This window comes from Meriones unguiculatus, chromosome 12, assembly GCF_030254825.1.
Source record: "Meriones unguiculatus strain TT.TT164.6M chromosome 12, Bangor_MerUng_6.1, whole genome shotgun sequence".
NCBI lineage: Eukaryota > Metazoa > Chordata > Mammalia > Rodentia > Muridae > Meriones > Meriones unguiculatus.
This window is the reverse complement of record NC_083360.1, coordinates 703,496-716,426: the sequence shown is the minus strand read 5'-3', so window position 1 is coordinate 716,426 and position 12,931 is coordinate 703,496. Positions and strand designations below refer to the sequence as shown.

General features: G+C 43.7%; 1 protein-coding gene across 3 annotated transcripts in view; it reads right to left on the bottom strand.

Annotated features, from left to right (window-relative positions):
• Positions 1 to 12,931, bottom strand: part of Tmem156 (transmembrane protein 156) — a 45,511-nt gene that overhangs the window by 23,619 nt on the left and 8,961 nt on the right. For 2 of the 3 annotated variants that reach the window (XM_060365275.1, XM_021640689.2), the window contains exons 2-4: positions 10,434 to 10,703; positions 4,462 to 4,722; positions 2,899 to 3,018 (exon numbers count right to left, since the gene is read on the bottom strand). In XM_060365275.1, coding sequence (XP_060221258.1) covers positions 2,899 to 3,018; positions 4,462 to 4,722; positions 10,434 to 10,703 — 651 coding nt within the window. The remainder of the gene's footprint in view (positions 1 to 2,898; positions 3,019 to 4,461; positions 4,723 to 10,433; positions 10,704 to 12,931) is intronic. The other variant, XM_060365276.1, reaches the window with a different exon arrangement.

Below are 12,931 nucleotides of genomic sequence, written 5' to 3'. Positions count from 1 at the left end.
TGTCTCAAAACAAACAAACAAAAATCACAAACCAATAACAAGACTCTTTCTAAAAGTAATACCTTCTCCGCTACTATAAATATTACATCCCATCTGCTCATGAAAGGCATCAGCCCTTATTTACAAAATACTATTGTGATCTACATAGATAGGATATGAAGAATATTTAGGAAACATTTCAGATTGATACTATCTAATGGTATAAATATTGTGATGTTTTTCGTTGCTTTATATGCTCAGACTTGCAAGGAAAACCTTTGAAAGCCATCAAATTTATCATCTGGATAGACATTTGAAAGAATTTAGTGAACGTCTCACTACCTGTGTCTTTTTATGCATTTTCCTACCTTCTATCTTTCTTTCTTAATCTGTATTCCTATAGGAAAATGGTTCAAAAAACATAGAGCTATAAATTATTTTCAAATAAATAGCATATATTTACTTAAAATAATGATGATTTCAATGCCTAGAAGATAGCAGGTTTTTATTCTGTCATTTTATTAATTGTGTAGCTTTTCTTAACTTTTCTGGATTTAGGAGTTTTTCCCTTTTCATGCATAAAACAAAAATAATAGTAGTGTCTACATATTGTTCTGGTTTCGTTCTGTGGCTATGACAACTACCAACTGCAAAAGCAACTTAAGGAAAGGGTTTATTTGTTTTACACTTCCAGTCTAGCATTGAGGGAAGTCGAGGCAGTCCTGCTTGCTGTTCTGCGTGGTGTTACCTCACACCTGGGGACTGATTCACAACCAGGAAGCACAGCAGGAGCCGCAGAGGTGGCTGCTTGCTAGCTGGCTTGCACACTGGATTATACTTTCTTATCCAGGTTTTTATACAGTTTGGGTTCTCCTGCTCAGGGATGGTGCCGCCCACAGTGGACTTGGCCCTCCTGTATCAAGTAAGAATCAGGACAACCCATAGACATGCTCAAAGGCCAGTCAGATCAAGGCAGCCCCTCCATGGAGACTCCCTTCTGAGGTGACTCTAGACTGTGTCAAGTTGACAGTGAAGGGCATCCGGGACACATATTTTGATCATCTAGTGAAAATTGTTATTCTACAAATACACAACCTGGTCATGTCATTAACCATAACACTGCATGCTTCTATTACTAAGGTGTCCGAGGCGAGACTTGATCCGAAACTGCACTTAAAAACGCCTGCAACAGAGTCTTCATCAAGAGTCGATGGCAGCCTTTCTTGTCTGCAGTGAACGTTACGTAGTCTCTTGTTGCAATGACGAACAACCTTGCCTGTCAAAGGACTAAGAGCTAAGAAGTGAACACAGCATGCCTGCAACTCTGCAGTGCTTTACCGAGAACTAGCTGTGCTGCCAAAAAGAAAAGCAGAAAGGAAGGAAGAAGAAAAGAAGATAAAGTGTCAGGAGGTGGTGGCCCACACCTTTAACCCCAGCACTTAGGAGGCAGGGGCAGGTGGATCTCTGAGTTCCAAGTGAAAAGGTTTCAGAGCACCTAGGGCTGTTACACAGAGAAACTCTGTGTCAGAGAGAGAGAGAAAACTAGCTGTGACCTGACACTGTTCAACTCTTCATTTCTACCTTTACCCCAGCTCCATGTGGCAGAGGCAAGTAGGACAGAAGAGCCCTGCCTAGTGATGACAACTGGCTCAGAGCTATAGGTGCTGAATATGCTAAAATGCTAAAGTGAGCATTTGACTTGAGTCTGTGTCTTCAGACCCTATTATCATGGTGAGGCTTTTGGTACTGTCTTCAAGAGACCAACTACTAACAGAACGGTCGGTCAGGTCTGAAATGCAGCTAGCACACACACACATACACACAATCCGTTCTGGTGGGTGAACGTCTCATCATACACTTATAAAAGCTGTTTACGAGGCTCCTACCATCCTGACTTTAAAGACTCCCTTCCGTTCTGCCTCGCCCAAGCTCTACTGACACCCTCAGACCTACTGAGGATTGCTCACACTCATGTCGTCACCTGAGGCCACTCTGCTCTACTCAGCAAGCGTCACTGCGTCGTCTGTCTGCCTCTCTTTGCCCTCACTTCTGCTAAGCCCTCTCAGCCACCATCCGGACAACTCCTTTCCTCCTGTCTTTCTTGTCTGTTTGCCCATTTGTGTTGGAGAAAGGCACACAAATGCTGGTGCTGGTGTCTCCCTCCACTTGCAATCTTTAGATTATCGAGAAGCCGCATTTACACCTAACAGTACACAGCAGTGGCCAACCGAGCTTGAGAAAAGAAATCTGCCCAACAGGTTTGCGCGCGTTTCCCCCAGCAATCTCGCAGGCCAACCTGCCAGGAGCCAAAGCTATCTACTGAAGCCTAAGTCAATTCGTGAGCCAAAGCTCTCTAGTGGAGCCTAAGTCAATTAGTGAGTCAAAGCTCTCTAGTGGAGCCAAAGCTATCTAGTGGAGCCAAAGCTATCTCGTGGAGCCAAAGCTATCTACTGAAGCCTAAGTCAATTAGTGAGCCAAAGCTATCTAGTGGAGACAAAAGGTGTTTACTAGGCCAAAGCCAAATAGTGAGCAAAGGTCATTTAGTGGAGACCTAAAGCTATTTAGTGAAAGTTATCGAGGACCCTAACTCATGGGTGAGAGACTGTGAGGACATCGTTTGTTAGAGCATCTGTGAGAAAACATCCCTGTGGTATCTTGCAGGCAGCCTATTTAACACATGGAAGCACTCTTCCTGTCTCCTGCAGCAGTAAATTAACCTTCCCCCTTTCCTGCCTTCTCCCTATATAAGTTGGGTAAAAATTTCTAACAAATGAAGCCTTGATCAGATAAACAGACTTGGCTTCCTTCCTTGCTCTTCTCATCCCCTCCCATTCCTTCCACCCTCCCCCCTTAGGAACCCTGTTGAAGCCCCGTGGGTGGAGGCACCAACCCTTGCAATGTGTCTCTCCCGGCACTTACTCTGCCGCCTCTGCACCCTCCTGTGGTCTTGAAGCACTCTGTGGACCAGAAGGGTGATACCAAGCACAAAAACTAACAGCACCAAAATGTACCAAGTGATCTTCATGGAACAAGTGATAGCTGTAAACATTTAGAAAAGGAAGGAATTAGGCACTATAAAAATCAATAAAAGCCTTGTGGCGGGCACAGGCACTCGCCAACATGCTGGGTTCTAGCTCTACACATGTGTGCATGTACATACTGGGGCGGACGTGAGCCTATCTCTATAACTCACGTTGAGGCAGGACAGAACCTACTCCTCAAAGTTGTCTTCCTCACACAAGTGTGTGTGTGTGTGTGTGTGTGTGTGTGTGTGTGTGTGTGTGTGCATTCAACACGAGGAGACGGTATATCAGATAAAAGGCAATGTTGTGGTACACACCTTTCACAGAAAAGTTGTTTGGAGCCTTAACTAGAACAGGGTCACTTGCTCTCCTGAACACTTTTCCACCACTTTGAATGAAGCTACTAAATGAGAAAATTGGCCAAGTGGCTCCCAGAGATCCCTTTAAATCACAATCCTGGCACTTAATTTCACTTCCAGGTGATGCCAATATCGATTTTCTTAGTGTATATCTAGCATACCACAGAGCAGCCCTTGAGGTGCCCTGTCAATTGTATCATTTGGGGAAGTTTACACCTTATATATCTGTTTGCTGTAAACATAATTTTTTTTTAAAAAAAAAACTTACCTTTAAAATGATTAAACTGTAGAAAAGCATTCTAAAGTAATGGGAAAAGCTTCCATCTTTTTGAAATACCAAAATGCCTGGCAAACAGTCTTGTCATAGCACTTGTGTGTGTGTGTGATTCCTTTCTCTAGTTTTGTGTTCATCTGACTCTGGCCCCCACCCAGCATGGGGCTTGACATAAAAAAGGCACTCTTCGAAGGGATATATCCTAAGACGCTTTCCAGTAATAGATTTTAATGGGCGAGTGGGCACACACTGCTTAGCAGAAAATATTAACTGTGGGGTTCAGAGCAGAGAGTTAGGAACTTAATCTGCCTTGAACAGAATTTAGATATGTCTGACCGTCTTTCTCCTCAGAATCAGCCAGTGACCCCAAGTGCCTGATCCGCACAGCATCACATCAGAAGGCGCCTTCCACCCTGGCTGTATCGGTGCCAGGAGAGGATGTGGCCGAAGCCAACTTGAACCATGTGAATGGATATTCGCCTTTTAGAAGAACACCGTTGAGTACTGAGGTGTGTGGGGCTTCATCGAGCACAGATCCAAACACGCTTCAGTTATCCTAGGCCAGGAGATCTTTCTAAGGTCCCTTTCTGGTGTCCCTCACAACCCAGACATATCACCTCTGTCTCGGGTTATCACTGAGTCCCATAAAAACACATTTTGAAAGAAAAGTTAGCAGATAAAAAGATTACTATTCTTTCAGGCTATATTATTTCAGAAGTGGAAATTGTCAGCTCTTTACCTTCTGGTGAATTTCATAGCCCTTTCTTAATTTTATGTATGAATACCCAACTTGTCCCTTTCCCTCACACTTTTCTTTCAAACTTACATTTTACATCCATTTCTAGGAGCAAGGAAATGTGTGTGCAATTGTCCATGTTTCTCACAATCCTACAAGTGTGGTTTAGAGCCTCTTCCCTGGCTGGCGCTGCTTCTACAGCTGTGGCTTTTTCCGGATGGGTTTCAGGGGTACAAGTAGTGTTGTGGTCCTTCGTAGGATCGACTGTTAGAGCGACAGTGACATTAAAATGCTGACAAGGCAAGTAAAAGTCCTTTGCCTTCACTTCCATCGATCCCCTCATGATAAGACCTAGAGAGAGGTTAAGAAAAGGTTACTTGATCTGGAGAGATGGCCCAGTGGTTAAGAGCACTGAATGTCCTTCCAAAGGACTGGGTTCACTTCCCAGGACCCACATGGCAGTTCACAACTGTCTGTAATGCCCATTCCAAGGGATCTGACACCGTCACACTAATGCACATAAGATAAAATTAAATAAATTAAAAAAGAAAAGGTTACTTGCAGAGTCGAGCAATCTAAGAGGAGAACACAAGCCAAAGCTAAGTGTCCCAGGGCATAGTCAAGCACACCTGTATCCTCAGAACGCTGAGGCTGGACTGGCACAGGTTCGAGGACAGTGAGTGCCATGTGGTCAGTACCAGTGCAGAGGGCTACACGGCAAGACCCTGTCTCAACAACACCAACCAAAGCCCTACAAAGAACTAGCAAAGTGACACTTTTAAGCCATGAAAACCATAGAGGTAAAACAGGGTTGAAATAGAATTGAAGTCTCGCAGAGAATACACAGATATTTCCTTGATGATTTGCGGAATAGATCAAAATTTGCAAAAAAGAAGTCCATGATGTTTTCCACTGCATTGGTCGAGCTTTCTAGAGATCTAACAAAATACTACAATTCGGGTGACTTCGACAACACAAGTTTCTTCTCATAGTTATTTTTAAGTTTTATGTGTGCGGTGTATGTCTGCGTACCGCGTGCACACTGGTGCCCAGGGAAGCCAGAAGAAGGCATTGGATCCCTAAGCCCAGAGTTACAATTGGTCATGAGCTGAAGTGTGGGTGCTGGGAACTGAACCTCGGGCCTCTGGAAGAGCAGCTGGTGCTCCTAACTGCTGAGCCATCTCTCCAGCCCTGTCTCTGCCTCATAGTTTTAAGGCTGGGGGTGAAAGATTAAGGTGTGGGCAGGCTTGGTTCCTCAGGACTGTGAGGATGAATCTGCCCGATGTTCCTCTCTCTGGTGGTCGCTGGCAATCGTTGGCTTTCGTTGGCTCACAGAAACACAGCCGTGGTGTCTTCCTTCATCACTTGGTATCTTCCCTGTGTGTGTTTCTCGGTGTCCATGTTATTGGCATGGTGCGTGAACTGGTAAGCTGATGTGTGTGTGCATGCGTGCATGTGTGCATGTAAGTGTAGGGGCAGGTATGGACCTTAGTTATTCTACAGGAACTTCGTTGTGCTGAGACATAGTCTCTCACTGGAACCTGGGGCTTGCTGATTAGCTCACCTGGCTGGCCATCAAGCCCCAGGGACCCTTCTGTCACATTTCCCCATTGCTTGGATTACAAGTGTGCGTCTCACACACAGCTTTTCATTCCGGTTCTGGTAACCTAACTTGGGTCCTCATGCCTGCCTGGTGAGCACTTTAAGAATAAGCACCTCCCGAGCGCACATTTCTCCTTTTTATAAGGACATCGATCGCACCGGGCTAGATTCCAGGCTGGTGGTATTTCATCTTAACAAAATTATGTCTACCATGAGCTTATTCCACATAATGTCACAGTCTCAGGTGCTGAAGGGTAATACTTCAACATACTAAAACTTGAGAGGATACATTCAGTCTATACCACATGCCATCCCAAAACTTTACCAACCTCCCACAAACAGAGGGCCTTTAACCCCCTCCCTGGAGAGTCCTGGAGAGTTAGACTGGCTTCTAGTTGTGGGGATGCAAATGAAGCTTGTGGTCTTTTCTAAAGGTTTAAAGGAGATACAGTTAGCTCTGTCTTTAAAGAACTTCATAAAGACACCACCTGGCACAGCATCTTTCTAAGGTCAAATTCTGTGCTCAATATCGCATCCTGTTCTCGTCCTACCAGCTGCATGGCTTTGAGTCAGCCAGTAGCATAAGGATGCAAGGCCCCTCAGAGTGAGCACAGGACCTCTCAGAGTTAGAAATAAAAATCTAGTGGGACTCCTGGAGGGCATGCTTGCCTGTTTGATTAAAGCTGGCTGCGCACTCCTCTGCAGAAGCCCACCTTTCTGTCCTGCTGAAATTCTCTGGATGGTATGGTCATTTTCTCAAGACCCCAGACCCAACTCTAACATAGTCAAATGCAGGGTGGAAAATGACATTACATCACCGGGCAGGGGGAGCTGAAGCAATTCCACTTTGTCTTTTGGGACTTAAAGACCAGAGTTCTTGAGTCATTATGAAAAGACCCAATTTATGGCTACCTTACTATAAGGAAGTCCTAGGTGAATGCAAGTGGAAAGACAATAGAAAAGAAACTATCGACAGAGTGACAAGGCAGCCCGCAGAAAGGGAGAGAACATTCGCAGACTATCACTGATAAAAGTTAATATTAGGATATGTAAGGAATTCCTGTCAAGGAAGGAGAAATAAGAAAAACAGACAACTTGATCTTAAAATGGGCAAATGTCAGGCATAATGGTAGCCTGCTGTCCCAGCGATTCAGGAGGCCGAGGCAGAAGAATCATGGATACTAGGAGTTCAAGCCCATCTTGGGTAGCATAAGAAAACCATGTCTCAAAACAAACAAACCTGCCAAGAACTTGAACAGATACCTACATCTGAAAAAGGTCCACATCCAACGGGCATGTGGAAATGTGTCCAGTGTCACCGTCAGCATAAAAATGCAAGTTAACACCAGCATCAGAGCTGGCCCGACACCTGTCAGGGCGGCTGCTCTGAAACAGATAATAAACAATACTGAGCTGGGGTGGAATTTGGAGTCTTTGTACTAATAGTGGGGTTTGGGAAATAGTAAAAGTATAAGTTCCTATAATAGTGGGGTTTGGGAAATAGTAAAAGTATAAGTTCCTATAATAGTGGGGTTTGGGAAATAGTAAAAGTATAAGTTCCTAAAAAAAAAAAAAAAAAAAGCAGTCTAACCACCATTTACTTGGACAAGCTCACTTTTATTGCATGTATCCAAAAGAGCTGAAATCACAATCTTTTTTTTTTCCAAAGATTTATTTATTATTGTCTATACAAGGTTCTGTCTGCATGTACATCTGCCGCCAGTAGAGGGCACTATAGATGGTTGCAAGCCATGAAATCACAATTTTAAAGGCATGTTTGTACTTCCACAGTTCACAATAGCTAAAATAGGGAAACCACCTGAATTTCTGCAGACAGACAAATGTGTAAAGAAAAAGCGGGGGTTCTGGAGAGATGGTTCCGCAGTTAGGAGGACTTACTGCTCTTCCAGAGGACCCAAGTTCAATTCCCAGCAACCACAGGGCAGCTCCCACCCTGTGTAACTCCTGTTCCAGAGAATCCAACACCCTCTTCTGGCCTCTGTGGGCACTGCATGCACATGGTGTACAGATACACGCAACACACACACACACACACACACACACACACACACACACTAAAAATAAATAAAAAAATTTTTTAAGAAAAAGATCTTCATTCTTCCCAAGGGACTGTGTGAGGAGAGAGACCTCAGCTGTCCCCAACTGCTTTTGGTCTCCTGAACTGTTGCATCTACCCACCAGCTGCAACAGTATGAAACTCCCCAAGCCAGAAAAGTCCTTTCGTGCCCGTCCTGAATTTCTGACCCAGATGGACAGGGTGAGGAAACTGAGGAAGGAAGAGAGGGAAGAAGGGAAGGAGGGAGGTAGGAAGTAGAAGAAGGGGGGAGGGGAAAAGAGAAGAGGGGATTGCTGCGTTTTAAGCCTCTGTGGGGAGGGAGAGTTGTTATGCCGGATGACTGCCACATTCAAAGCCCTGGTCGCGTCTGTCTGAGGCAGCAGAGCGCTGAGCCTGCCCGCCACCTGCTTTTAAAATGCTTCCAGTCTTGCCTCTTCACAGAGGTGTTGCCCCAACTTGTCTTCTGTAGATTGAGAGCAGAACCTATAGATGGTGGTAAGACTACAGGAATAAGAATTTTGCCCAAAGCAAATGCCAAGAAATCTGTTCCTATTCTCAAAGAATGAAAAAAAAAGTTCAGTAACTTGTGACGCAGGAGCATTTCTGCTGAATAGGTGATGATGATGATCCATTATTGAGGCTTGAGACACCAGCATATTTTCACAATTGTGAATGAATTGCTTGGTTTCTCAGTGATCAACTTCATTCAGTTCAAGTAACTAGATCATATATGTGGAACTCATAATACATGTGATTTTCCTTGCTGTCTATTGGTGTGATTTACCAGCATGACCAAAGGCAACTTGGGTTTACTTGGCTTACAGGTTACAGTCTACCCCTGGGGGATGCCAGGCTAGAGCTCAGGCAGCAACATGGAGGCAGGCGCGGAAGCAGAGACCGTGGGGGAATGTTGCTTCTTGGCTGGATCCCCCTGGCTTGCTCAGTCATTCTTCAGGCCACCCGAGGAGGGACTGTACCCCACAGTGGTCTGGGCCCGACACATCGACTAGTAATTAAGAAAATGCCTCACAGACATAGCCACAGGCCAATATGATCTGAGCAATTACTCAGTTGAGATTTCCTCCTCCCATGTGACTCAGTTTATATCAAGTTGATAGTGGAAGCTGATTCTAATTAGGCACTAAAAAGCATAAACGGTTATTCTTTTGTTTGTTCCTTCTTTCCTTCAACAAGTACTCATTGAGTATCTACTATGATTTACATCAGGCACGATGCTGAATGGAGGGGTACGGCAGTAAACAAAGGCAAAGGTCTTGCTCTCGAGAGGCCTATTGGAGAGCCCGACCAGAAGACAACTCACATCCAGTGGGTGAATGCTAGGCCTTTACTTAGAATTGTTTTAAATAATCACCATCTAAGCAGAACACCCAGCTCACCTTTTAGCTAGCAAAAGCACGCGAATCACACTGGCATTCTGATTGATTTTGTGAATAAGTATTTGTTTTCAACAAGTTAAACTAAAACTCATCAACATTACAGAGCTCTGTGAGATCACTCATTAGAAGCCACACCGCTGAGGGTTCCAGGACCGCTAGATGTTAACACAGGGTGCTTGTGTGGGGGTGCACTGCATATGTGGGGGACATGCACGCACACATGAAGGTCAGAAGACAGTCTTGGGTGTCATTCTTCAGATGCCTTTTGTCTTCTGTTTGAGATAGGGTCTCTCATTGACCGAGAACTCCAAGTCGCCTAGGCTGTGCAGCCAGTGAGCTTCCGGAGGTCTGCCTGTCTCTGCCTCCCCTTTGGCATCTCCAGGATTACATGCAGGCTCTTCCAGCATGCCAGCATTTGTTTTTTCTTTAAAATTTATTCAATATTTATTATGCATCTGTGTGCATTCATGTACACAAAAGTGCAATGCATACAGTGCTGGAAGAGTGTATCAGAGCTCCCCCAAAACTAAAGTTACAAGTGAAGGTGAGGTGCTTGATACAAATGTGGGCCCTCTGAAAGAGATGTTGAGCCATCGCCTGCCCCAGTCCCAGTTTTGTTGTTGTTATTGTTTTGGTTTTTGTTTTGTGTGTGTGTGTGTGGATTCTCAGGTTCAAACTCGGTTCTTTACATTATAAAGCAAGAAGTGCTTTATCACTGGGCACACGCCTGTAATCCCAGCGTTCAGGGAGGCAGATATGAGTGAGTTCGAGACGACCAGCCTAGTCTACAAAGTGAGCCCAGCACAGCCAACATTACACAGAGAATGGCCCAGGGGGAAAAAAAGAAAGAAAGAAAGAAAGAAAAAGAAAAAGAGAGAACTGAGCTGTTTCTCCAGCCCTGGAGCGCTTTTTTTTTTTTTTTTTTTTTTTTTTCAGAATAACTTAATTTAGACTTGGCAAATGTCACTTCATTCCTTTGTATTTACCTTCTGATGTTTGTTCCTGAGAAATTAAATCCACGTCTTCTTTGGATTCACAAACCAAACACAAGGAGCACATCGGAAATCCACTTGTGATGCCTTGGCAAATCTCAGTGAAGCTTTGGAAACTGGAGTGATTTGGAAAGATTCCCATAACAGTCTGTGTTTCCTCTGCTGGTTGTAGAAGAGCCACAGAAGAAAAATTGAAGGAGGAAAGTGGATAGGTGAAATTAGGTAGTAAACACACTTCCAGACAGGAGAGCTCTCGTGTTCTTTCTGCAAAGAAGAAAAACAAAATTGTCTTCAGCTGTGGATTTTTGAGTGTTTGATATTTAAATAAATAAGGCAAGCTCTTCATTGCTCCCAGGCAGAGGATGGCTTGTCCATGACAAGGCTTTGTTTTCACATGAATTAATATCTACTCCACTTTAACATTTCTTTTTTAAACTTGTCAACATTCCCTGTCAGTTTTCAGAGAACAAATACCCATGTAAGAAAGTGATTAGAAATGCTGGCATTTTAGCCATCCTCTCTTCTGCAAATTTGTTAAGGATTTGTGTGTATGTGTGTGTGTGTGTGTGTGTGTGTGTGTGTGTGATGTATGTCATGAGTGTGTCCCTGGAGACCAGAAGAATGCATAGGAACCCCTGGAACTGGAGCTAAAGCAGCCTGACATGAGCACTAGGAACCGAACTTGGGTCCTCTGCAAGAACAGTAAGAATTCTTAACCACGCAATCTCTCCAGCCCCTGGAAAAAATTAATAGATAAATCTTAAGTTTGTCTGGATCCACCCATGTTAAAATAGTCAATCACATGGATCTCAAGAAAGGGTCAGAAAATATGGACAGTGTTTCTGTGCTTGCTTCCTAATTCTGCTAAAGCAGAGGACCACAACCTCAGCCGTTCAAAATAAGAAAAAGTCTCCTGGTATTAACGTCAATAGTCGGAAATCCCGAAGCATACAAGCTTTGGAGAATCTAGAAGAGTCTTCTCTTTGATTCTCTTCTAATTCCTGGTAGCTGCCTGCATTCCTTGGCTTTATGGCCCACCAGCGTCTCTGCAGCCATAGTGTTTTCTCCTGTGTCCCTGCCTAGAGTCTTGTAGCTCTGCATTGCTCCCTCTGATGCTGCATCAGTCAGGGTTCTCTAGAAAAACAAAACTGATAGAATATATATATATATATATATATATATATTAACATAATGTATATACACATATATTTATTGTAATATATGTGATTTATACCTAAATACATATGTGCATAAATATACACATATATGTATAAATATGTATATATGATTTATTAGAGTGGCTTACAGGCTGTGGTCTAGCTATTCCAACAGTGTTTTACAGATGGGGAGTCCAAGAATCCAGCAGTTGTTCAGTCCACAAGGCTGGATGTCTCAGCTGATCTTCGGTATATGCTGAAATCCCCAAAAAAGTAGACTCTATATTCCGATGAAGGACTTGCCAACAAGAGATCGAGTACACAGAGTCTTCAGATGGTTTTGCTCCTAGCCGTAGCTGAGCAGTTCCTCTCTGTCGTGTGTTTGTGCTAGGATGCACTGTCTCAGCACAGAATGATTGTTTAAAATGCAGGTCTTTGGGGATGGAGAGATGGCTCAGCTATTAAAAGCACTGGCTGTTCTTCCAAAGGACCTGGGCTCCGTTCTCAGCACCCACATGGTGGCTCACAACCATCTGTAATTCCAGTTCCAGGGGACCTGATGCTCTCTTCTGGCATGCCTAGGCACCAAGCATGCACTAATAAATATACATACATGAAGGCAAAACATCCGTATACATAAAATAAGGTGAAAATTTCAAAATTTTACATGTAATCTTCTGTGCCAGATTTTAAAGAGGAAAATTAAAAGCACAGTGTCCAAGCTAACCAGCACCAACGTGGCAGCTCACAGCTGTCCGGAACCTCAGTTTCGGGACTCTGGCACCCTCCCAACTGACATACGTGCAGGCAAAACACCAAATGCAAACAAAACAAAAAACAGATAAACAAATTTTAAGTGCATCTTTTGGCTAGGTGGAGCTTGTCTGTGATTTAATCAACATAGATGTGAGCTCCTCGTGTAACTGAGAGTGAGCATCTCTCGGCGATGGTCAGTACAGGAGAAGGTAGCACAGCTTCACACGCCGCCAGCTACTTTTATATGTGAAGTAACCGACGTGGCCAACCCCACCTTTTGGAGGCTTCTCCTTCTCTGTAAAATGCAGCTTAGGATTTCTAAGTAACACAGAGCGCAGTGAACCAAGTACTCCCTTTCTAAAGAGATTACTTTTAGTTCAACCTTTGCTCAGACTTAAAAGGATGCCAAACTAGTTACTAATATTAAGGCATTTCTAATTAGTAGAGTTTATATTTTAATAGTAATTCCACAAGCATCTGGTTGCTAATGATTTGTAATATGATTTGAAAAAGTAAATGCTCATGTCCTAGCTCTCTATATTTAAAATTACTTTTTGAATAATTCACATATAATTTCCA